The sequence below is a fragment of the Monodon monoceros genome, unplaced genomic scaffold (genome assembly GCF_005190385.1).
Source record: "Monodon monoceros isolate NGI ecotype Baffin Bay Population unplaced genomic scaffold, NGI_Narwhal_1 Super_Scaffold_18, whole genome shotgun sequence".
Taxonomy (NCBI): Eukaryota; Metazoa; Chordata; class Mammalia; order Artiodactyla; family Monodontidae; genus Monodon; species Monodon monoceros.
In genome coordinates, this window is record NW_021703774.1 from 31,102,073 (window position 1) to 31,127,574 (window position 25,502).

General features: G+C 51.1%; 1 protein-coding gene across 1 annotated transcript; it reads left to right on the forward strand.

Annotated features, from left to right (window-relative positions):
- The first annotated feature begins 9,478 nt into the window (after positions 1-9,478).
- On the forward strand, positions 9,479-23,696 carry PRELP (proline and arginine rich end leucine rich repeat protein). The gene is made up of 3 exons (XM_029230405.1): positions 9,479-9,624; positions 17,540-18,525; positions 21,053-23,696. The coding sequence occupies exons 1-3, from the start codon at positions 9,587-9,589 to the stop codon at positions 21,226-21,228; spliced, it is 1,200 nt and encodes a 399-aa protein (XP_029086238.1). The 5' UTR covers positions 9,479-9,586; the 3' UTR covers positions 21,229-23,696.
- Positions 23,697-25,502: the final 1,806 nt, after the last annotated feature.

Sequence of the window (25,502 nt, forward strand, 5' to 3'; positions counted from 1 at the left end):
GGTGAAGGGGAGAGAGGACCAGAGGAGAAAGGAGGGGGAGAGAAGAGTGGGAGGGAGGAGTAGGGTCTCCTGACCACAGGAATCAGTGTGACAGCCTCACGGACCAAATGGCCCATATCACACCCTTGTACCTCCACGGGTGGTGACCATCATAAATCAGGTTCATAAATGCCAGTCTGATGGGGTGACACAGCCTCTTTCTGGGGGAACATGTAGTCTAAGGGCGGAGCCACATTATAAGAAGAGCATAGGGCTTCCCTGGTGGCGCAGTGGTTGAGGGTCCGCCTACCGATGCAGGGGACGCCGGTTCGCGCCCCGGTCCGGGAGGATCCCACGTGCCGCGGGGCGGCTGGGCCTGTGAGCCATGGCCACTGGGCCTGCGTGTCCGGAGCCTGTGCTCCGCGGCGGGAGAGGCCGCAGCGGTCAGAGGCCCGCGTACCGCAAAAAAAAAAAAAAAAAAGAAGAGCATAGCTGGCTCCCCTCTGAGCCCGTCCTTGACTTCCTCCTTCTGCCCCCTCCTCACCACACCTCCCCATCTCCCCTCTTTCTTCCGCTCCCCAGAACAAACGGGAAGGAGGGTGGCTGCCTGCCTGCCCAGAGAGCTACTGCATTCAGAAGGAGCAGACAGACGAGTAATGTTCATGATATAATAGCCCTAATGACGACGCCGCGGTTTACCCAGCACCTGTCTCCAGAACCCAAGGCTCTCTTTCAAATCCACGTTCCACTTAAGGCGGGAGGGGGCTTCTCCGTCCTCCAAGAAGGATCTGAATATAAAAAAGGGGGCTTCCCTGGTGGCGCAGTGGTTGAGAGTCCGCCTGCCGATGCAGGGGACACGGATTCATGCCCTGGTCCGGGAAGATCCCACATGCCGCGGAGGGGCTGGGCCCGTGAGCCATGGCCGCTGAGCCTGCGCGTCTGGAGCCTGTGCGCCGCAGCGGGAGAGGCCACAGTAGTGAGAGGCCCGTGTACCGCAAAAAAAAAAAAAAAAAAAGGGAACCTGAATTCCAGCATGAGAGAGGCAAGGTAGACTGAAGGAAGAACTTCCTCACAAGGCCATTTAAGCTTAAAGTGCTAGGCTAATGAAGGCTCGGTGTATGAAGGAAAGGTGGGGTGGAAAGCGTTCATTTCTGGGGGTATCTAGTGAAAGCAGAGCCACCACTATCCCAGACTGCCTCCTCCCAGCTCACCACACCACTTTGCTAACTCCAGAGCCTCTCATTGAGCCCTGGCCCATGGAGCAGACAGTCGGGGCTGCCAGCCACCTTCCAAAACATGTTTTGCCTTTTTGCCTTCATTCTGTGGCTTGGCTCAACTGGGACTGAAAATTCCCCACACCTGGGGTAGGCCAAGATGGGATGCTCCACCATTAACATCACTGTTTCCAGCCTGAACACCCTGCTCTGTCCTCAGAACAGCCTTATGGGGTGGGACAGCAGGTCTTCAGTCCCCAAAAGCAGCGAGGGGCAGCTTCCAGGGCCACATGGGGGGAGGGGCATCAAAAGGCCATGGTTCAGAGTCTCTGGGGTCTTGCTGCACAGCCCCTAGTGCCACCCCCAGAGTGCCTCCCAAGAAAGAGCATCTACGGTGGACTTCTAAGACCTGGCTGGAGTGGCCCCATCAGCTCACTGCCAAGAGGTGACTGGATCGAAGGGGCATCATTTGTGCCCAGTAAATTTCTTTCCAGCTTGCAGGCCTCGGCCCAGAGCTCCCTTGGCTAAATCCTCTGTCTATGGCCGCCAAGGCCAGTGTAAACACTACAAAGGAAACACAGTGTCTCTTGGCAAGGACACTTTATAACAAAGCTCGGGATTCTTCCATGATGCTGTTTCATGAGCTACGGCCATAAAAAGTATTTATCAAAAAATAAAATAAAATAAAAATTAAAAAGTATTTATCCTTTACTGTGAATCTTTGGGCTCAGACAGTCGCTATGGGTCTTGTTGCCCCGGTTGTCCTGTCTGTGTGTGTATTGCCCATTTTAGACTGAGAGTCAATGGAATACTTCAAATAAGCCCTAAGCTCCCCTGCTACCCTCCCTGGACACGGACTGGGGAGGGAGAACAAGGATGAAGCCAATCATGGCTCCCCTTTCCCACACCATCAGCTGGGAGAATCCCTTCTCACACTGCTCTTGGGAAATGCCAATGCCAGGCTGATGGGGAGACGCAGCCTCTGTCAGGGGCAGAACCACACCATGTGAAGAAAAGAGAAAGGAGATCCAGGAACAAACCACAGGCACGCAAGTGTGAACAGAAGGCAGGGTGAATGTAGGAACAGAGGGGTTCCAGGAATCTGCTCCGGTGGGCCGCCCTCCCTTCCGGAAGGGTGCTTTGACACAATTTCCAGGGCAGGATGGTGGCTCCACTCTGGAGAACCAAGCTGGGGCCCACAGACAGCTACCAAAGGGCGTTCTCTCTCTCCCTCTGCTTCAGCCTACCCAGGGAGAGCCCCTGGAGGCAACAGAAGTCTCAGGCAGTGGGTGGGAGTGCATGTGTACAGTGCTGTGACATCCTACAGTAGCACTTCTGAACGCGGCAGGCTGAGAAAGGAGAAAACTGGAGCTGAGAACATTGGCTTCCGTCTTTGCCTCTGCCTGGATCCTTTCCCTCTGGTGGGGCCGGAATCAGGAGGGAGCTAAGGGTGGGCAGCCACGTGGCTCAGCCCCTGAGCCCTGTGACCTGGCTCCGAGTGAGGCCAGGGGTGTGCACAGGAGGTAGGCGGAGGAGGGCCGGGAGGCAAGAGGGAGGTGGGGCACCGTTCCCTGAGCTGCAGGCCAACCAGTCATTTTTCCAGACTGGGCACGCAGAGCACAACACAAGAGAAATAAAAAGAAAGGAGGCTGAGGCTTATAGGGATAATGAGAGGAGCCGGCGAGCACTGTGTCAGCTCCCGGAAAAGAGATGACAGCTCTGTTGTCTCAGTAAAAGCCACAGACCAGGTCTCGGGAGACCAGGGTTCCAGTGCAGCCTGACACCAGGAGTAGTGTGGGTAGGAGTCGGGTCATATCATGTTTTATTAACTAACACCGCCCCCCACACTCCCACACACATATAACTCACTGTGGATTACCATTCGTTCAGCAAGCATTATCAGTATAGTGTAGCACGGACCCTGGAGCCAGGCTGCCTGGGTCTGACACTTAGAGACTGTATAACACTCTGTAAAATGGGGATAATAATAATAGTACCTAGTCCTGTGGTTGTTATGAGGATTAAATGAGCTAATGCACTGTAAAGTAGATGCATGGTACATAGTAGGCTCTTGGAAATGTTAGCTATTCTGACCGTTACTATTCCTCTGCCAGGTCCTTTGCCAGGAGCTGGGTTTCTACCTTGGAGACCCTCCGATCATACAAAGGAGGTACAAGCAGTAACTGCACCGTGCGGTAAGTGCAGTAAGGGAGCTGTGGCCCAGGGGAGCACGGACAAGAGCAAGCTCACTCTGCCTGTGGAAATCAGGGAGAGCTTCATACAGGAGATAATATTTGATTTGGGTCCTGCAGGGTGAATAGGAGTTCCCCAAATGACGAATAAGGAAAGAAGGACATCTGAACCTAGATTGGGCAAAAGCTCAGAGACATGAAAACCTGGGATACATGACCCCGTGAATCTGGCTCTCAAGTTCTGTAGGAATTATAGAAGGAAATGAGAATGGCAGGAAAACCAGGTCAGACTGCAGGGCCTCGTGTCATGCTAAGGCATTTGAATTTTGTTCTGTAAAACACTGAGACTCACTACGGAATTTTAAGCAAGGGGATCGCATGATCAAGTTTGTGTTTTGGGAAATAACACACTTGTGGGTCATGAAAAATAGATTAGAAAGTGAGAAGCCTGCAGAAAAACACACACAGGAGGATTTTGCAATGGCTCGGGCAAACACAAAGGAGGAGAAAGTATTCTAGTGCTTCTGGACTGGCTGGCAGATTACACTGAGGCCAGGGTGCAGGGTACTGACACCTACTGTGTGTCAGAACTGTGCCAGGTCCCAGGGCTCCAAGTAAGAATCAGATTTGACACAGGCCACTGGGGAGTTTGTAGAGCAGGCAGAGAGGAGAACAGAGGAGGGCAGGGAAGTGGCACAGGTCCTGGGCTGGACACACACTAGGGGGATGCTGGAACACATGGACAGAGTGCTTATGGCTACCCATGGGGTTGGAGAGGAAAGTGCTGTCAGGAGATCATCCTAGAGGATGCAACAGCTGGAGGACAGAAGGGTCAGAGAGCAAAGATGTGGAGATGTGGAATAGCCTGGAGGATTCTGGTTGCTGTGAGACAGTCACATGGTTAGGGTCTAGAGTTTGAGAAATGGGGCTGGAGAAGTAAGGAGGAATCAGAGCTCAGCCAAAGGTGTGGATCCCAATCTCTCACGGTGGCAGCCTTTAAAAGTACAGATCTAGGACTTCCCTGGTGGCGCAGTGGTTGAGAGTCCACCTGCCGATACAGGGGATATAGGTTCGTGCCCCGGTCCGGGAAGCTCCCACATGCTGCGGAGCGGCTGGGCCCGTGAGCCATGGCCACTGAGCCTGCGCGTCCGGAGCCTGTGTTCCACAACGGGAGAGGCCACAACAGTGAGAGGCCCGTGTACCGCAAAAAAGAAAAAAAATACAGATCTATTTGAATCAGCATCTCTAAGGCGGGGGGTGGGGGGGCTCAGACATTTTTAAGAGCTCTCTGGTGAATCTGACCTGCACCATAGGCTAAGAACCACGGTTATGGGGACAGGAAGTCACTGAAAGGTGACCTGGTCAGATCCATGCCTTAGGAAGATCCAGGTGGAAGGTGGAGGCCAGAGGGAGGGGTGAGGCAGGGACACTCGTTCCGGAGCCACAGTAGTGGTGTAGTACCATGGCAGGTGAGGGGGGAGGCTGCCAAAGCCACGAAGGAAATACAACTGACAGAACTTAGGGAGTCCATACGGTTGGGGGTGGGGGGAGAAAGAGAGGAGTTGAGAGTAAATCTGTATTTTAGGGATGAGAAACTGAGGCCTGGATCAGTGGTTCTCAACAGTTTTGAGTGTGAGGATTTCTCTTCAACATAAAAAAAAATGTGATGATACTTAAACTTGCATTAATAGAAAATACCTAAGGACACCAGCTACGTAGATTTCTAAAATGATCTCTAGATCATTTTAAAGAACTTGCATTTTATTCATCGCAACAGCATAGATATATACGTGAACAAGAACACTGGAAGCAGAGCAACCTGGATTCCAGTCTTATCTCTACCATTACTGGACGTGTGACCTTGGGCACCGGAACTATCTGTGCCTCCGTCCCTCCCCCGTCAGGTGGGCGTTTCAGCAGCACCGCATCATGGAGGTGTACTAGGATTGAAGAGTTGTTCGTGTAGAGGGCTGAGAAGAAGGCTTGAGGTATGGTCGACTTCAACGAGCTTTAGCTATTACTATAACTTTTATTCAGGTTAAAGATGATGCTTGGTGCACATGCGGATGTGAGGACGCCCAAGGTCATGTGTGGTGGCCCCAGGTCGGCCTGAGTTGCTCCTGCCCTCCTGAACTTTGCAACATGGGGCATAATTAACTACATATGTCCACGTGCCATCATCACATGGCGGCAGTGTGACTGTGCCTATGTAAGGCAGTGTCACTACCCAATATTCCATTGCATGGAGCGGGATGCCATCGGTGATTTATCAGAATTATATCTGGAACTTGGATATTAGATCTAGGTGTTGTGACTTGCAAAAGGCAATTTTTACAACATAAATATTAAGTTAGACTGGAGTTCCAGGATGATGTAATTGGAGGGTGGAAGAGGCATCCCAGAACCTTGGAGGACCTCACCTTGGAAGGCAAAATGCCATTACCACTCCCCTGAGCCTGGCTTCTCAAGGACCTGAGGAGCTCTGGAAGCAATGCTGACCAAGCAGCCCCCTGACCAGCGTTGTCTGGTCGTGCCAGCTGATGGTGTAGCAGGACCGCGCAGCTGGCTCACAAACTGACAGCCTCTGGACAGGATCATGAACGATGAGCAGAAAGGGATTTCAGGGTCCCCCAGTACAACTGCACTCCCTGTGTGGCTGCAGACATGGTTCATTTCTCCCCTCCCTGTCTTTGCCCCTCCCTTTGGTTGACAACCAGAGCCCTTGGGGGTTTCCGAGTATACATGCAATGTCTTGGCCAGAAGTAAAGAGGATAAGGAAGCTTATTCCCCGAGAAGAAATGGTCCCTGGTTGGGGCCAGGCCAGGGTAGAATGTGGGGTCTTGGGGGGGGGGGGGGCGCTGAGCCCCTGGCAGAGTGCCAGGAGCCAGCATGTCTGCAGAAAGGAAATGACAGCTTTGCAGAAGGTTTCTGTCCTCAGTACACAGCCTTAGAAAGCGTCAGAGGGCTGCCAGGCCAGAGGGGCCTCCCAGGATGAAGGGCGTGTCCTGTAGCACGGGAGGTAAAACGTTAACTGCCTCAGCAGCTGGACAACCCCAAGGGGAGGGACACCCAGGACTGAGGTGGAGTTTTCCACTGTCCCAGTGACAAGAGTGCTCAGATTCAGAAACTAAGTTAGATTATAGAAGAAAGTTTAAATTGTAAAATAATTTAACTACTTAGTCAGTAGACTGCAGTTGATACCTGCCACACACAGATGAGAAAACTGAGGCTCAGAGAGGGCAAATGAGTAGCCCAAGGCCACTTAGTTAGCATGGAAAGGAGGCAGAGCCAGAACTGGACCCAAGTTTGTGAGACTCCAAGCCCAGCACGGCTTACCTTAAAAATGGGTCAGGAGGTGGCAACAAGCCCAAATGTCCATCAGGAGGGGCTGCTCAGACAAATATGGGGCAGAAAGGGAGAGAGAGCCTTATGCACCAATATGGAGTGATCATCAAGATATCCTACTGAGTAAAAATAAAAGTGCATAGTTGCTTGAACCTATCGCTGGTATGTGCATTAAGTTAAATCTGGCAGCACGCAAGAAACTGGTATGCTGGTTGTGTCCTGAAGGAAACTGGGTTACGGGGAAACAGGCAGGGGGAGAAGACTTTTCCCCGGTGCAATCTTTCGTACCTTTTGGATTTTGAATCAAGAGAAGGTACTAGCTTTTCATATTTTTACAGTAATAACATTTTTTAAAAAGAGATCGAGGGGCTTCCCTGGTGGCGCAGTGGTTAAGAATCCGTCTGCCAATGCAGGGGACACGGGTTCGAGCCCTGGTCTGGGAAGATCCCACATATGCCACGGAGCAACTAGGCCTGTGAACCACAACTACTGAACCTGCGTGTCTGGAGCCTGTGCTCTGCAACAAGAGAGGCCGCGACAGTGAGAGGCCCCCGCACCGCGATGAAGAGTGGCCCCCGCTCGCCACAACTAGAGAAAGCCCACGCACAGAAACGAAGACCCAACACAGCCATAAATTAATTAATTAATTAAAAAAAAAAAAAGGCTTCCCTGGTGGCGCAGTGGTTGAGAGTCCGCCTGCCGATGCAGAGGACGCGGATTCGCGCCCCGGTCCGGGAAGATCCCACATGCCGCGGAGCAGCTGGGCCCGTGAGCCATGGCCGCTGAGCCTGCATGTCCGGAGCCTGTGCTCCGCAACGGGAGAGGCCACAACGGTGAGAGACCCACGTACCGCAAAAAAAAAAAAAAAAAGAGATCGACAGAGAATTTCCTTGTTCAACCCTCTTAAATGTGATGAAACAGACTCCTACTGAGCACCCAGGCTGTGCCAAGCCTCAGGTGGGGGCTGCGGGTTATACCATGATGGGCAGGATGCTGCCTCTACCCACCAGGAGCCACTCACCCCAGGCGACCCAGACCCCCAGGCTGGCTGAGGGGTACGCTACCACAAGACTCCCACAGGTCCTCCCTGTTGCGTATTTGCCCGGACCCCCAGCCACCCGAGGCTGTGAGCCTCAGTTTGTGAGGGGTGAGGGTCTGACCCAGATCCAGCCCCTGTGGGCCTGATGATCACAGGGCAGTTGAGCCCAAACTGCTCAGGGCCACACCTCTCCTTCCTGGCAGAGTCTCCAGACAGGGCAGTGGGGAGGTGGGGAGCCTGAGCTGCCTCCCTGTGGAAAGGATCATAGACAATCGTGCCCTTTCTTCTCTTGCTTTAAGCACTTACTGTGCAGATCAAATAAGCAGTGAGCCCCCAAGATGGGATTTCAACCTGGGTGGGAAGTGTGAGCAGGTCCTGACTCTCTGGAAATGTAGCTGTATTCCACCACATTGGAGAACCACCTCGCCACTGCCTCACCTTCCCTGCACTTTTCTGTCCCCACATTCCGCCTCCTAGCTCCATCCTAGGAGTCGGCAACTGCAGCAGCAACCCAGGTATCTTAACTTCCCACCACTTTTCCCAGCCTTCACCTCATATTGTCCTTGACACACCAAAAAGAGATAGATACCTCCCTTAGGGTGAAGCTTCGCCAATTGGTGTCCCCGAGACTCCAAGAAGGGCAGCTCTTTCTGGAGGAGCCACCTCTTTCTGGAGGAGGCTAAGGGTCTGGCTATATGAAGCCAGTGAATCGCAAAATGCTCTCCCAGCCAATGCTTCCAATGAAGCAGCTCTCCAGGGACCTGATGATAGAAAAAGTAAACATCATCAAGTTTTCTAAGTAATCAGCTGAGGTGGCAGGCAGTTTCGACGGGCTGTTACTTAACACTTAGCTACAAGTGTGTTGCAGTTTTTTAACTGACGAGAATTGTTAGAGGTGATGGTCTTACTTGAGTGGGTCTTCTGGGGTGACATGGACAGGGGACGTTTGGGTTTCCTCATGTACTTTGTGTGATGACCATACAGCCTTCAACTCTCTCCTGAGTGTGATATACATGGAGAAGCTGAAAAAAGACACTGACGTTGTTCACACGGACAGTGACTTTAGGTCTTACATAAAATCTTTATTCTGCCTTACCTTTGCAGTGTGATCCCAGGCCAGACTTTTCCATCTCTGGTCCTCAGAGCATCCTGGCAGCCAAACCAAGGCTGTCTCTTGTGCTAACTCACACGCAGCAAGACTCCATTCCCTTAGCAACCTCCTAGACAAGATGACCCAGGGAAGGATTGTCACTGCTCAGAGGACACATCCCACACCCCTCACATTTGGGAATGTAACAGCAGGAGAGTGAGGGGCATTAGAAGAAAGGCAATTGTTAGAAGGAGGAATGAAAGAGTCTGACGCTTTTCATTCCTTTTCCTCTGTTAATTTGGCCTGTTTACCAACATGGGTCAAACAATCTCCCTCCCAGAAGCAGCAGCAGCAGAAGGAAATGTTATTAAAAACGGGTCCGTTAGTGGGCATGGTGTGTGGATGAAGTCTTTGGGAGTCTTGGCTGCTAAATAAAGACTTTATTGTTGTCATTCCTCCTTTCCCAAGCTCCCTCCCTCTCTTCTCTCCTCCCTCCCTTCTCCCCTCCCTCCCTCCCTTCTCCCCTCCCTTCCTCACTCCTCCCCTCCCTCCTTACAATTTGCCCGGCCCTCCCCCCACCTAACCTCCCCACCCCAGTAGGATCCGGTGGAAGAAAAGCCAGGCAAACACAAGCAGGCACACACCACTAGGAGATCAGAACTTCTAGCTGGCTCTCTGCTGCCACAGCTCCACCAAAGGGCGGGGGGAAACGGAGGGAGCCTTGCCGATGAAACCCAGAGCTGAGAGGAGAGGAAGGTGGTGCAGGTAAGTCCAGTCTGGAGATGGGCAGGAAGGCTCCTGCCGCCAGCCAGTTTCTTCCTGCTCTATCCAAGCTAGTTTATTGATCTAGTCTGTATCCTCTCCTTCCTTCCTTCCTCCCTCCCTCCCTCCCTTCCTTCCTTCCATCCTTCTTTCCTTCCTTCCACCAAATGTTTCTCCTTTCGAAGGAACTCACATTAGTCTTCCTCATTTCTTCTCCACGCTCTTCCCTCTCTGCATCATTCTGTACCCATGTATTTGCTTGTTGCGAAAGCTAAACTTTCTTGGTACAGATGTTTGTTGTAGCGCAGAGTTACGCTGCGCACGGTATTTCTACAGATCAAGTTCCCATAGAAACCCTACTCTAGAACCCATCTCTCTGCACCTTTCACGTTTTGTCACACACTGTCACAGGCGCACACACGTGTCACACAGAGGCTGCGCTCTCGCTCCACCTGCACACCCACTGATACGCACACAATATGAAGGCATCCTGTCCATTCACCTCCACTCTTCCGCATTTGACATGCAGGGCTAGAGCACATAGTGATGAGACACTGGCAGGGACACACACAGGCACGCTCACGCACACTGCATCTTGTCTCTTGCCCTCTCACACGCCTCCCCAGCTGTAAGAGAAAAGAGAAAGTGTGTCTCCCCACTGAGATGGCAGAGCCAAAAGAAATCATGTGTCCTGAGTCCAGGCGGAGTAGGAAGGGCATGAACAACTGCAGGAGCTGGAAGGATTTCTTCGTTCTTCAGAACTTAATTGAGTGGGAGAGAGAAAAGCAGGTTTCCAACCTGCACAGTGTCTTCCTAGTAGCTCTGACTTTGGAGGTACTAATTCCCAGCTCTGGGGGCAATTCATTTCTTTTTTCTGCGGGCAGCTAGAAAAGATTTCTCTTTAAAGCCACTTCAAAATTATCCCACATTGGTAAGGGGTCCCTGTGGGAGAGGAAAAAAGACAGTAGTTCCTTAATCAGTCAGGGAGGGGAAAACTGAAGTGGCCAACTGAATGGGGCTTGTTTCCAAATAGAGTGGTCCCTCTCCATCTCCCCAGCTCATTCCTCTTTGACAACACAGAGTGCTATCCCAAGGCAGGCAGGGCATGGGCAAGAGCAGGGTCTCCAAATATGGTTGCTCTTCCAAACGCCCTGAGTGCAGGGGAGGGGGAGAGGGGTGCTTACTAAAAATATAGATGCCTGGACCCCTTGCTCCAGACCCACTGGATCAAGACCCAGGAATCTATTGTTGTCTTAGGACTTGAGGGTCAGCTAGGGCTTGAGAACCTGAACCAGGGGCTTGAAGGAGACCTGTGTGGAATTGAAGAGCCCAGGCTGTTAGCTGCACAGAAGGGCTGTGTGGCTTCCTGGACAAGGACTGTCTGATGGAGGAGCTCCCGAGGGTCCCAAGTGGGCCACCCTCTTTTGCAGAGTAGAAACAAGCACCTGAGGGAACAGGGAAGACCTCCTGTGAGCTCTCACCCTCCCTTCTCCTTGTAAGCACTGACAGGTATGTCGTGGGGGTACATTCCAGAAAGAAAGTTCCCCCAAGGTAGCTCCAAAGAGTTTATGTTTCCTCTTACCTGCTAATCTGCCTTCCCTGGGCCCCCAGGGGCATGCGTGCGGCTCCCCTCCATCCCTTCTAGATGCCCCCCCTCCCCTGCCCAACAGCTGTCTGTTCTGACGGGCTCACACAGAGGATGGGCTGAACACTCCCCCTTCGCCTTCCTGGGAGAGGGGGCGGCAGCCCTATTTATTGGGCCTGTGGGAGAAGCTGGAAGGGGCAGAAAGGCCAGGTGCAACAGGTTGGGATGGGAAGTCATGGGCCACAGTGGGACTCCACAGCCTGCTGAGGACAGCAGAGTGCTCCGTCCCTGGTCAGCATCCCCTCACCTGCTTCAGAAATGTTAGGGGTGGGGGTTACTGAATTGCAGGGACAGAGTAAACGTTCCCCGAATGGCCAGAGGCATCTGTGTTCTCTCTAATTTGTTGGTTCTGAGACCCAGGTGTGGTCTCAAAGGCCCAAAAGAGGAGGAAATTGCTCTGTGTAGGAAGGTTGGGAGAAATCCATGTGCCCGCCTGCAAAGATCAGCCTTTCGGTGGAGGGCAGGCCTGTCCTCTGGCCAAGCTGGAGGGAAAGAGACCCCATTACTTTGAAATAATGTCAATAATAGCTTAACATTCACTGAGCCTCACTTTTCACACATTTCCTCACTTAACCTTCAAAATAATCTGATAAGAAGGTGTTAGTATGCCCATTTTACAGATGAGGAAACTGAAGCTTAGTAGAGGTAAGAGATTTCTCAAGAGTACCCGGCTAAACAGCTGATGAGTTGCAGGGTTGAGACCCACATCTACAAGCACCCAGTGCATCAGACAGATTCTTGTATGCTTTTTTGCAGGGCTTGGAGATGTTAGGGGATGGAGGCAGAGAGAAGGATACGGTGAGGTGACAGGCTGTCAGAGGACTAGAGCCATTCTCACGCTTGTTTCTTCCCCAGGCCCTTGGAATGGAAAACTTGCTCTTCTAGACTAGTGGCCTGAGGCCAAAAAAACACTGTGTTTACACTTTGCCTGGTGGTAGACACTGGGGAGACAGATTGTCTCTCCATAATAGTGTTATATTGATTTTTAGCACTTTCTGATCTGTAGCACATTTTGAAGTTGCTTATCACACTTCTGAAAACAACTGGATGAGGAAGATAGGGATAGGGAAAACTTCGTTATCTCCATTTTACAGATAAGGAAACTGAGGCGAGAACAGGGTCACGTCACTAGGTCAAGGTAGACGGGCTGTGACCCCACGTCCCCTGTCTAATATGCACCATGATGCACTCCCTGTCTCTGCCCCAAACAGGCTCACCCTTACTCTGATTTCACTCCCCAGGAAAGGGACAGTGCATCAGTGATGTGCTGAATTTATCACGCCTCCATGTCAACCCTTTCCTTACCTCAGGACCCCACAAGCCCTACTTGGAGGCCTTGGAAGAGTCTCAGGCAGCCTGGCTGGGCCTGCCTCACTCCTCTGCTAACAGCTGATCAGAGACCATCTGATTCACCTAGCTTCTAACTCTCTTCTGGGCTTCAGAAAGAGATAAAGGGAACAGGATGGCTTTCAGAAGTCTGAGTTTAGGACAGAAGGAAGGGAATAAAGAAAGAGGGTCATCCCAATGTCCATGGGTGTGTCCAGGGGCAACCCCATCCTCCGTGGTAGGGTCACTGGCTGTGTTAAGCCATGGAGGCTCAGGGGTGACAAGCTAGATGGGAAATCTGACAAGAAAGAAGAACACCAGGAAGTAGCGTGGAGTCATCCTTCTTTAACCCGGGGAGACACACCCAACCGCACTCCCAGCCCAGCCCCAATCCTAGACTCTCTCCATACAAAGCCAATTACCCGTAAACCTGCCCTAATGACTTGGCAAACCCATGTGGACCTCAACCCTGCCCCCAGTCCTGAGGCTAAACATTGCAAGGATCCTGGGAGTTTGAACCTTAAATGAATGAATTTATGAGCTAAGCAGGGACAGGGCTATCTCACTTTAAAAATCAGAGTCTCTCGGACTTCCCTGGTGGTCCAGAGGTTGAGACTCTGTGCTCCCAGTGCAGAGGGCATGGGCTCAATCCCTGGTTGGGGAACTAAGATCCCACATGCCACACAGCGCGGCCTAAAAAAAATAAACAAATAGGTCAGAGTGTCTCTAGAGAATATGCCCTTTTATAAACAAATAAATGAATAAACGAAACCACTGCCATCTGTAGAGATTTTATTCTCTACAACATGACTTAATGTGTGTGATCCTCACACAGTTGAGGAGCCTGGGGCCTGAGGAAGAGGGTCAGAGCCAGGATTCAAGCCCAAATCTCTAATACTTGGAACTGAAATTTGAATTTAAAACTCTCTTAGAAAATGTTCTTAGGGCTTCCCTGGTGGCACAGTGGTTAAGAATCCACCTGCCAGTGCAGGGGACATGGGTTCGAGCCCTGGTCCGGGAAGATCCCACATGCCGCAGAGCAACTAAGCCCGTGAGCCACAACTACTGAGCCCGCGTGCCTAGAGCCCGTGCTCCGCAACAAGAGAAGCCACCGCAATGAGAAGCCCGCGCACCGTAATGAAGAGCAGCCCCCACTCACCGCAACTAGAGAAAGCCTGCGTGCAGCAATGAAGACCCAGCACAGCCAAAAGATAAATAAATAAATTTATTAAAAAGAAAAAAAGAAAATGTTCTTAAATGAGGGAGTGAATTTTGGGTCAGTCAAAGCAATTGCTTTCCCCCCACAAACGAGCAGCGTTTTGAGAACCGATGCTGGTGAACAGGCTGCAGGAAGAGGTGAGTGGTTCTAGGTGGTCCACATGCGTTCATTGAGCAAGCAGTGAGCACAGCCTGGCAGAAAGCTGGGAGGCGTGCTTGCAAAGGCATACGAAATTTAAAACTCACACACACTTACGACCCAGCCTAAGGCACTGTTATGACTGGACAGAAGGTTCTGGAAGACAGGAACATAAGAAGGTGTGACTCTGGGCTTTGTGAGGAAGACTGCGGCTCCCCTTGGAGTCCAAGGACCTCCAGTCTGTCACAAATTCTGGTTTGGAGACTTAGACTCTGGGGGCTGCCCAGACTCCAGCAGGACGGTGCACTGCCTGATGAGAAAAGCCTTAGAAATGAGCACTATTTCCTAAAGAAGGAAGTGTGTGCGTGTGCGAACACACACACACACACAAACACACACACAGAATGGTTCAGCCACAGGCTAAGAGAAGGGGAATTGAACAGATCCAGTTTCTCCACGGAACAGGCCCAGGAGCTTCTCCGTGGGAACCTCCTCTCATCTCTGAGAGGAGCTTGGCCAGCCCCAGAGGTCTAGAGTGTAGAAGGGTCAGAGGACCCATGGGAAGATAAGAGAAGCTCCCAAAAGGTCTGGCATAGGCGGTGGGGATGAGGAAGTCCTGTGTTCACGTGGATGGAAGGAGTCGGGGGCAGGCCTGCCAGGTGGAGCTGTGACTAACCTGTGATTCTGTCACCCCTGACAATGAGGCCAAGTGCTTGCTGCCCAGGCCCTGAACCACCAAGAAACACCCCTGAGCGAGGGCCAGCTGCCTGAGTCAGAGTCACAGTGCCTCACAGAGCAGGCTTCCACTCTGGACGAGCTTTTCTTGCTTCCCTCAGGGCCCAGCACCAGGTAGATGCTCTTGGTGACAAAGGCAATGAAGGGATAGAGGGCCCAGCCAGCCTGGGAAGACTCCCCAGGGCAGGGCTTCTCACACCACGAGAGATCTCTTGCTTATTGTCAGGCTTCTGGGTGATCGGGAAATAAAAAACTCCAAAGCAAAAAAATTCAAGGTCACAAAAATTGGGGCTCTTAAAAATGTTTGAGTTTAGTACACTAATGTTTTAACCACCTGTTTAAAATCTATGTGCAATATGGTTGTGCTATTTTCAAGAAAATTACAGGACTTGTAACATATTAATTCATGGTTCACCAGTTACAAGTGGTGTGGGGTCCGGCAACAAGACTCAAGTTTGGTTTTACAATGAATGTCTTTTCTTCTCAGTCCTTTCGGTGTATCCCCAAGACTGTTACATCCTCAACTGGAGATAAAGACAAGAATCTAACTGCAAGGTCCTTTGTGATGGGAGGCCCAGGGGACATGGTACTCCGGGACCCCTTGGAGAGGTCTGCCTGGGAAGAGACCACCTTAGAGGGAGGTGAAGAAGCAACAGAAGCTGCAGGGCAGTCTCTTCCCTCCTCCGTCCTCATCTGTCTTCCGCCTTCTTCCTCTCCTTCCTTCCCATACTCAGTATGCTCTATGAGGCCTCACTCTTGCACGCAGATGACAGGAGGGCGTGCGTTTGCTTATGTGTGTGGTACAGGGAGAGGAGTGGTGTGTGTGTGAGAGTGTGCAGGCTGGGTGTCCAGGGGGTATGTGTGAAAGGTGTGGGGAGACGCCCTCTGCCCCTCCAGGGTGGGCTCTGCCCTCTTTCCTGTTTCTTGTCGCATTCAGCTCCTCCCGAGCATCGGACTCAGGACTAAGTAGCTGGTGAGGGGCTTCTATCGTCTTCCTTTGAGCAAAGCCAGCAGGAAGCTGGCACTGCGTCACACAAGGAAAGATGTGGGCTCCAAGGAAAGAGAGGGGGAGCCTGGAACAGAGGCTTCACAGGGTCCAGATGCAGCTGGGGATACACTCCAGCCCACTCTCTTGCAGGGCACCCCAAGAAACCTGCATCTCCAGTGTGTCCCAGACCCCAGGAAGGAGAGGGACAGACCACCACAACTGTGAAGCAGCAGCAAGGAGGGCCATTGGGAGCAATGTGGAAACAGAGACCCCAGAGGGAGACCAGAGGGGCTGTCACAGGGATGATGGCCCTGGGAGGGGAAAGTACAGGTAACCCAGCCAGGCCAGGGGAGCAAGTCTATGGGAGAAGCCAATTTCCATCTGCAGACTTGGGTCTACTGCAATTTCCCCAGCTTAATTCAACTCAAACTACATGGCCCTGTCTGAGGTGTCATCAGGACCAAGGGGAAGGGCAACCCGAAAACATCCTTTAGCAAACTATTCCACTATGTCTCTGAGGCAGGAAGTTCTTCTTTATATCCCACCTCAATCCCACCAACTCCAATGGATATGGAAAGCAGCAATACCAGGTCAGAAGAAATGACCCCCACAGCCTTTTTTTAAATCGAAGTATAGTTGATGTACAATATTATATAAGTTACAGGTGTACAATATGGTGATTCACAATTTTTAAAGGTTATACTCCATTTATAGTTATTATAAAATATTGGCTATATTCTGCATGTTGTACAATATATCCTAGTTTATTTTATACATAATAGTTTATACCTCTTAATCCCCTACCTCTGTATTGCCCCTTCCTGCTTCTCTCTCCCCACTAGTAACCACTAGTTTGTTCTATATACCTATGAGTCTGCTTCCTTTTTGTTATATTCACTAGTTTGTTGTATTCCCCATGGCTTTCAGTTCCTTCCTTGTTTATTTCCCCAGGATCCTCCACATCTGGGGAGAAATTCTTGGTGTGTATCCTGCTGGCAAAGACCAGCATTCTCTGAGCTGAGCGCTGGGGGTGAGGGGTGATCAAGGGCAGACACAAGGGTACCTGCAGCACTTCCTTCCCAAGAGCGCTGTGAGCCCATGGAGACCTGGGGTTTTGTCCTGGGTCTGCTGTTACATAGCTTCCTGGCCTTCACAAGCTACTTCTTTCCTCCAGTACTCAATTTTTATAACTAGTCAAGTCTGGACTTGATTGGTGGATTTCAAAACATTTTTAGCAATGCAACTTTTTTTTCAAATGAATGCCTTGGCTAAACCTCAATATACATAACAGATTAAAAAACACAGAGCTGCTCAGGTTGGCACAGGGGTGGGTTGGGGGTACCCCAGGGCCACCCCCTTGGTCTCCCTCTCTCAGGAGGACTCCACAGAAATGGGGGCACAGTTTGAAAACCACCGAGTTATGGGATCCGTAAGGAGCCTGCAGATGTAACACCCCAGGACTCTATGGCTCACATATTCTAACATCCCTCCTGTAAGGGGAGTATAAGTGAAGGGATGATTTTCTCATGATGCAAATGGGGACACCGAGGGCTAGAGAGGTTAAGGGTCTTCTCCAGGAAGCCCCGGGACTCCTGATTCACAGCCCAATGTGCTTTCTGCCAGGATGGCTCACACTCTCCAGAGCAGGCTTAACACATTCAGTGGCTAGGCCTCTGGGAGAGGGATCCAGACCCTCCGGCCCTTGTTACTTTCTCACCTGCTGGATACAGGCAAACAAGGAGATGCTTCCACAGGTCCCTCCCACAGCTGCCCCTGGAGCCCATCCTGACCAACTCTAGCCGCAAAGACATGTCCTCTCATTACTGAGGTCCAGCCGGCTGATGACTTCCTGTATTCCTCCCCACAGGGGCGTCACCTGGATCATGAGGTCATCCCTCTGCTGGCTCCTCCCACTTCTCCTCATCTTGGCCTCAGAGGTCCAAGGCCAGCCAACAAGACGACCAAGACCCAGACCAAGGCTCCAGCCCAGACCCAGACTCAGGCCCACACCCAGCTTTCCTCAGCCCCATGAGCCATTGGAGCCTACAGACCTGCCTCCTCCCCTCCCACCAGGCCCTCCATCTATCTTTCCTGACTGTCCCCGGGAGTGCTATTGCCCCCCTGATTTCCCGTCTGCCCTCTACTGTGACAGCCGCAATCTTCGAAAGGTCCCTCTCATCCCATCCCGCATCCATTACCTCTATCTCCAGAACAACTTCATAACTGAGCTCCCAGTGGAGTCCTTCAAGAACGCCACGGGACTGAGGTGGATCAACCTGGACAACAACCGAATTCGCAAGGTGGACCAGAAAGTGCTAGAGAAACTACCCAGCCTGGTGTTCCTCTACATGGAAAAGAACCACCTTGAAGAGGTGCCCTCGGCTCTGCCCCAGAACTTAGAGCAGCTGAGGCTAAGCCAGAACCATATCTCCAGAATCCCACCCGGCGTCTTCAGCAATCTGGAGAAACTGCTGCTCCTGGATCTCCAACACAACAGGCTAAGCGACGGCGTCTTCAAGCCCGACACCTTCCAGGGCCTTAAAAACCTCATGCAGCTCAACCTGGCTCACAACACCTTGAGAAAGATGCCACCCAAGATCCCCGTGGCCATTCACCAGCTCTACCTGGACAGCAACAAAATCGAGACCATCCCCAGCGGATACTTCAAGGGCTTCCCCAACCTGGCCTTCATTCGCCTCAACTACAACAAGCTCTCAGACAGGGGCCTCCCCAGGAACTCCTTTAACATCTCCAACCTCCTCGTGCTCCACCTGTCGCACAACAAGATCAGCAATGTGCCTGCCATCAGCAACAAGCTGGAGCACCTGTACCTCAACAACAACAGCATCGAGAGTGAGTGGGGACAGGGCTGGGGTGCAGCCACTGGGAGGGAAGCTGGAGTCTCTGCTGCCTCAACACTTTCTCATGAGCCTCATGGTGGGGGTGCAAAAAGCACCCAATGGGGCCCTGGTCTTCAAACCTTGGTCTTTCCACTTACTATCTATGTGACCTTAAAAGGATATCTGACCTCTCTGGGAAGTTTCCTCATTTGTAAAATGAGAGTGGCACAAAGTTGACGTGAAGATTTAATAGTTTAATATGGATAAAGTGCCCAGAATACCATGCTTGGAGGGTAATAACTTTTCTCCTTCCACCCCTTCCCATCAGCCCCAGCTCCTTTGCCCTCCAGATCTATAGGTAAGGTAGACGTGGAATATAGCCCCGGACATCCTCCTAAAAGCAGAATGGTGACATTTAAATGTTGACTCGGAAATGTCCTGGGCCTGTCCACTGCAGAAACTGGTAGCTGTGAGGAAAGAGGCTTCTTCTCAAGCCTAAGCCTAGGTTTTAAAGAGTCTGCAAAAAGCATACACAGAGAGGCAGCTATATACTCAGAGTATATACAACTGGTAAAAACGTGCAGCCAGAAGGACATGTCCGTATGCAGGTGCTTTCTGAATCTATCTGGAAGGCTGGAAGATTTACGCATATAAGATAGTACACTTAAGGCAGAATTTGCCTAAGCTACATTGACAGGGTCCCGGGCTTGGGATAAAAAAATTGCAGGCCAGAAAAGAGGCTCGAAGTCACAGTTTTACTTCAATCAAAAATGTCAGGTCTGAGTAGAGCATCAGCAGAACAGTTTGAAAACAAAAGAGAAAATATTATCTGGTCCGTGGACAAAATCAGGCTACGTTCACACAAGGAATGCAGCAGCTGTGCAGATAAAGGACACCACGAGGAAAGAGAAGCAGTCCTAAAATAATATTAGGAATCCTTAGTTTTCAAGCCAGAGGATGAGAGGGGGATTTTTGAATTTCTATAATAGTGAAACAAGCAGGTGGGAGAACAGGCTTATTCACTCATCTGAGATAATTACACAAAAGTAGGGGAAGGCTTCTTAAAATCTTGTAAGAAACAAATTCAGGAAAAGGGAAAACTACTGTCTAATTTTACCCTGCAGGTAGCAAACTAATGGAACACATTAGCCCCAGGAGGCTGTATAGGCCACAGATCTAGACAGAAATGATACCTTGATTAATCCATGGCTGACAAGTTTCTACCACACTGTGGAAGAACAGGCTGCAGGGGTGGGGGGGGGGGGCAGTGTATTATCCAGCCTTCTGAGGTTGAAGACAGAAAGGTCACACCCACTCGCACCATTTCACAGATTTGAGAACTGAGCATCAGGGTGGTAAAGTCCAAAGTCACAAGGGTCATAGGAAGAAAATCCATCTATGTCAGGGCTCTTTCTGCTACTCCAGTGTTGAAGAGAGAAGAAAGGGGAGAGAGGGAAGACGGGGAAGAGGAAGAAGGAGACGAAGAGCAACCACAACAACAACCCACAGAATATAAAAGAAGCAAGGCTTCGGGAGAATCCAAACCTCCATTTAGAAGATGCCATACCTCCTGTCATCTAATAAGAGGGGAAGGAGAAAATGGAAACTCATTTTCCATTTGAAAGCCTACCAAAATTTGGCCATAACTTACCTTTCCAGCTTACCTTCCCCAGAATCGGTAATCAACTTCAGAATCAACAGATTCATCATGTCCTAGGGCTCCGTGCCCTTCCCAGGCCCCTTTCCTCTTCCTGTCATCCCTATTTCAGTTAACGTAACCACCTTCTGCTCATCCTCATGCCTCACATCCTGTTCTCAGGAAAACCTCCAGAGTAACCCATCCACCGGCTGGCTTCAGATCTTGCTTCCCCCTATTGTTTCTCCACACTGTAGCCAGATTCATCTTTCTGTAGTACAAACCTGATCATAGGACCCTTCCAGGTTTAGCGCTCCAGGATACTATGGTTCATATATCCCACCATCCATCTCATAACAACAGTCCTGCTCAGTGCCATTCCTCAGACTGGAAATCAAAGACCCCACCCTTAGTGAAATATCTGAAGGCCTCCCGTAACTGGTGGCCACAACTTACCTCTCCAGCTTAGTCTTCCTAGCACATCACATTGTACTGTTTACTGGTCCCAAACTCTGCCATGAGCTTCTTGGCCTCCACAGTATCATTCAAATAGGTCACAGCATCAGAACACCATCCCCAGGTCTCTACCTGCTGTAATCCTATCTTTGAAGGTTCAGCTGAAAGTTTACTTCCTCTGTGACTCTTCTGAGTAAATTTTCAATAACAATTGTTGATCAATTCCAACTTAATTTGTTTCACAAATGGGTAAATGGAGTCTGGAGGTTACGGTCGACTCATTCACGGTCACACGTTCCCAAGAACTGGTCAGCCAGTTCCAGAGAGGAAAACTCTAGAGTCCTTGCCCCTGTCTACCCTCTTCTTCCTCTTTGTCTTTTACTCCAGCCCTGTCAGGCCTGATCCCCTGCCCATCTCTCCTGCTGACTTCTCCCCTTTTTCTCCATAGAAATCAATGGGACCCAGATTTGCCCCAACGATGTAGTTGCCTTCCACGACTTCTCCTCGGATCTGGAGAACGTGCCACACCTCCGCTACCTGCGGCTGGATGGAAACTACCTGAAGCCGCCCATCCCGCTGGACCTCATGATGTGCTTCCGCCTGCTGCAATCTGTGGTCATCTAGGCCTTACTCTGCCCCTGGAGCTCCTCTGGCCACACTTGAATGCAGTGGCCCAGGTGCCTGTGCCCACCATTTGTTTTCTCTGTCTCCTTTTCTTGCTCTCAGCTTTGCCTTTCTTAACCCACCCTCCTGATGCAAGGACAAGCCACGTACTCTGCTGCCCCTGCAGCTTCTAGAGCAAGACTTCCAAAGGCTTGATTTGGTCCACGCAGCTCAAAGACACCCACTGCACATCCAAACTTCTGGCCCCAGAAGCACAGAGGTGTGTCTAAAGACTTCATATTCTCTTCTCTCTCCTCCTCCCCTCATCACTCCTGGGTAAGTCTGGGCTATGAACTGACATCTGGATCTTGTCCTGGCCAAAGCAAGCAGAAGATGGTCAGGGGAAGCCTAGAGGTGAGGTTTGGGAAGTCCTGCTGGAAACTCCTGCATGGTGGGCAGCTCTGGCCCAAAGAGGCTGAGAAACCCGTGTCTCCCTGGCCGAGGATCCCATCTTCCAAAACTGCTGCTCCACCACCCCATTCACTGGTACCAGACAGTGCACCAGCTCTGTGCCAGCCTGTGTTCTCCGGAAAGGAAGTGCAAGGGAACGGCTGAGGGAGGGCAGAGGGTCAGAGATTCACACAAGGGCCTGCATCAGGCTGTCTCTGCATAGGGATGAGATGGGACCCTCCTTCTCAGCACACAGCCTCCTGGCTGGTCCTCTCTGTTCCAAGAGTAAGAGCAGGGAGGAACATTCCAGGAGAAGAATGGCTCAAAAAACTAGGAATCAGCTGGTGGGAGTCATAGACCCAGGCTGGGCCCCGTGTGGGTGCAGATGGATCCTGCTGTCCCCTTGGCCACTCTGGATAAGAGGCCTGATGCCCTGGGGGAACACAGCATCCACAGTGGAGTGTACAGAGCCACCAACCCCGCCCCGCCATCTGTTCTCTATCAGTGAGGATGGCCCAATTCTTTCCACTCCCGGGAAGCAGTTCCTGAGAAACTGCTCAAGAAGGGGTGGAGCACCTGGAAATCTCCCAGAAGCCTCTTCCACTTATGCAGATTGGCCTCCCCTTCTAAGACAGACACAGCAGTGACACCTGGTGGCTGGTGCTGGCCACATCTGGCTCCCGTGTTCCTGCTCATCTCTCTGGTGTGATTTTCCAAGATCAAGGAGTTGGCCTCAGGTTCCAACTTGGAGAGCCATGGGCAATGTGCATGGTCTCTCTCTCCTCTGGGGTCTAAAGGGCACAAAGGTACAGAGGCCCCAAGGTGGGGGATCTGATTCCCATCATGAGTGAACACAAGTGGGAACCTTCAGGAAACCAGTTGAGGATACAGTTTGTTCCGATCTGCTCTCTTACCTTATGGGTCCCCTCTGCTCTCAGCTTTCATGTGGTACACCAAGGAGGTGGATAAGAGCCCCCTCCAAGGACCCTCTGGCGCTCATGTTCCTGTATGCAGCTCCATCCTTTAGACCGTGTTCTAATGCAGGAAGAGTCCTAAATATTATCCCTTTCCCTTGCAATAATTTATTCCCTGTATGGGCTTTCCTTGCCCCAGAGTTCCCACCCCACCCTGTCTGGCCCAGGTGAGCAGTGTGTCAGGCCTCTAAGGGAAGCCTGGGTTCCACAGGGCTGACTCAACTTCATCTTCCCCTTAACTCTCTCTAGGGGATGCTGCCCCTCTACAGCCTCTGAGTGTATGTTGGGGGGGGTGGGGGCATATGTCCTAGAAACGATTAGGATACAGTGCCCACTCCCAAGTTAGGTTGGAAAAAGTTCCAGAGATGTTTAAGAAATTGGATTAAGCTAGGTCCCTAACTTCAAGAAATTCCCATTATACTCTTATTTTTCCCTTTTGCTAATTTACAGAATATGGGCCCATTTCATTACAGCCTCCATCCCCCATGCTCGCATACAACTGCTTCATTCTCCGAGGCTGCAGCTGGTTTCGAGTCAAGGTATTACTGTGTCTGTAAGCAACCTGTTGCTATGGCCTGGATAAGCCCCTTCTGCACCTTATCCCCACCTTGCGCCCTCAGCCCCTCTGATGAGGCCCTCAGGGGAGCACAGCTCCTGGGACTCGCCGGGGAGGAGGGGTCATTCCCCAGCTCCTGCCAACCTGAAGTGTTTTGATTCAGCAGCAACAAAATCACCATCATCCTATTGCCGCATCTGGCATATTTCTGCTTCTTCCATTGCTCCCTGTATCTGTAAACCAGAGGAAATTAAATTGGCTTTACAGCACCACCCTCCCACATACAATGTGCTGTTTTCCCTTGGGCTTAAGGAAGCCCCCTCCTCCATATACAAGTTAACTCTCTCAGTGCTGCTGACATATGCACATACAGGTGTGTAGGAAGGTGTGTATGTATGTGTACTCTGTACATATATCTGTTCTTTCTTGAAGACCGTATTAACTTTGTGCAACAACTTTGACATTCCAGCATGCTTCACAGCAGAGAAAATAAAGTTATATGAAAAATACCCTGCTTGAACTTGACAGTGTAAACAGATGAGAATAGTATCTTAAAGTCACTTTGCCACCCCTCTCCCCCGGCCTCCCACCTTCCTTGCTCTGAGAAGACTGGTGGAGAAAGGATCCTATCCTTAAGAAGCTCTAGGAAAATGATTCCAAAAGTTTTTTTGGTGAATTTCCCCCAAACTCACAATTGTTACAAAAATAATCCCTAAAGTCAGACAGGTAATCTGACAGCTACATTTGAAGCCCAAATCTCCAAGTTCTTTTTAACCCACACATACCAAATTGTTGAGGTCTCCCAAATGCTCAGTACTGAAAGACACAAAACAGACACCATTCCTGACCAGGAAAAGCTAACAGACTAGTTGAGGACAGGCAGTGTAAGATACACAAAACAATGGCAGAGGTGTATCAAGGGCAGTGAGCAAAGGGCCAGCCACATCACCTGGAATGGTCTACATGCTATGCAGATGTTCACAGAAGGGCTAAAACAGGGTACCCTGGAATCTCTCTTCAGGTGGAAGGTTTGTTCCAGAGCCAACCCTGTGGTCCTCCTGGACTACACCATCTTCTTTTGAATGAAAACTGCCGGATGCTGTCCCACCCCTCCCCCCCTGCCCCCTAATTTCCTGCTTCAGTTCAATTCAGCACGTTTTCAGCATATATCAACCACGTGCAAGGTTCCCAGCTAAGAATTCAAGGATAAGTAATATATACCCCACGCCACTGAGGAATTCATAAAGGGAAAAATCCATGAATTAGTAATTGCATGTCTTAAGTGTTTGCAATAATGTTGGGTACAGAAAGCATAGTGGAGAGGGCCTCTGCTTCTGCCTGGGAGAAACCAGAATGGCTCCTATCATTTAAGCTGGATCTTAAGGTTTGAATCAGATTTTGCCAGGTGGGAGAAGGAGGAAAAAGCACATAAACAGGAAAGAAGGGAAGCAGCATGAGAAAAAGATCGGAAGACATGGAGTCTACCCTGTATGAGGGGTGTGTGTGTGTGTGTGCCTGAGAGAGGAAGAGAAATGAGTTCCAGCCGTGCAGTTATGTAGCTACAAGCCCTCAGCAGGGACTATACCCTTGCTGTCCAAAAAGCAGGAGGGTTCCTGAAACTTCCACCCCCGCCTCTCTCTCTGCCCACGAACAGGGAAGCAACAGGGTCAGCTGGCCAGACGTCTGTCCCCAGGGCCTGCCGCCTCCGTTCCATCATCATGCCCTCCTGCTTTTCCTAATGAGATTCGGATTAGACCAGCTCCCGCACCTCCCGCCGCCTTTTCCGGGCTCTCTGGGGGCTGAGCTGTCTGGAACAACAGCATGATCGTTAGACGGTTCCCACGTAGGTCTCACACACACACACACACACACACACACACACACACACACACACATCCCATGGACCCTCCCTGAAATCCATGGTAACCAGAATGCGTGCCGGTGTGTTTGTGAAACCGAGAGCAGAAGCTGGGAGAGGGTCTAAGACGTGCAGCCTAAATCAGAAGCTGCTCCACTGGGGGCCGGGGGCCGGGGGCGGGTGTGAGGGGGCGGTCCGGGGTGGGTGAGCCGGCGCATGCGTGGCGTGACCGCAAATCTGGCCAAGCTGGCCGAGTGCGTGGGAGAATACCGATTGCAGGGGGCACAGCGATAGAGCCCAGAGAGCAGGAGGGCTGGCGGGTGTGCGTCACCGAGAAAGCGGGAAAGGAGAGTGGGAGCAGACTGCAGGGGGGAATGAATGAACAGTCACATCTGCATTCTTCGCAGGGAATAAATGGTGGGAGGTGGGGACGGGTGACACCCAGGCTGACTGGGCG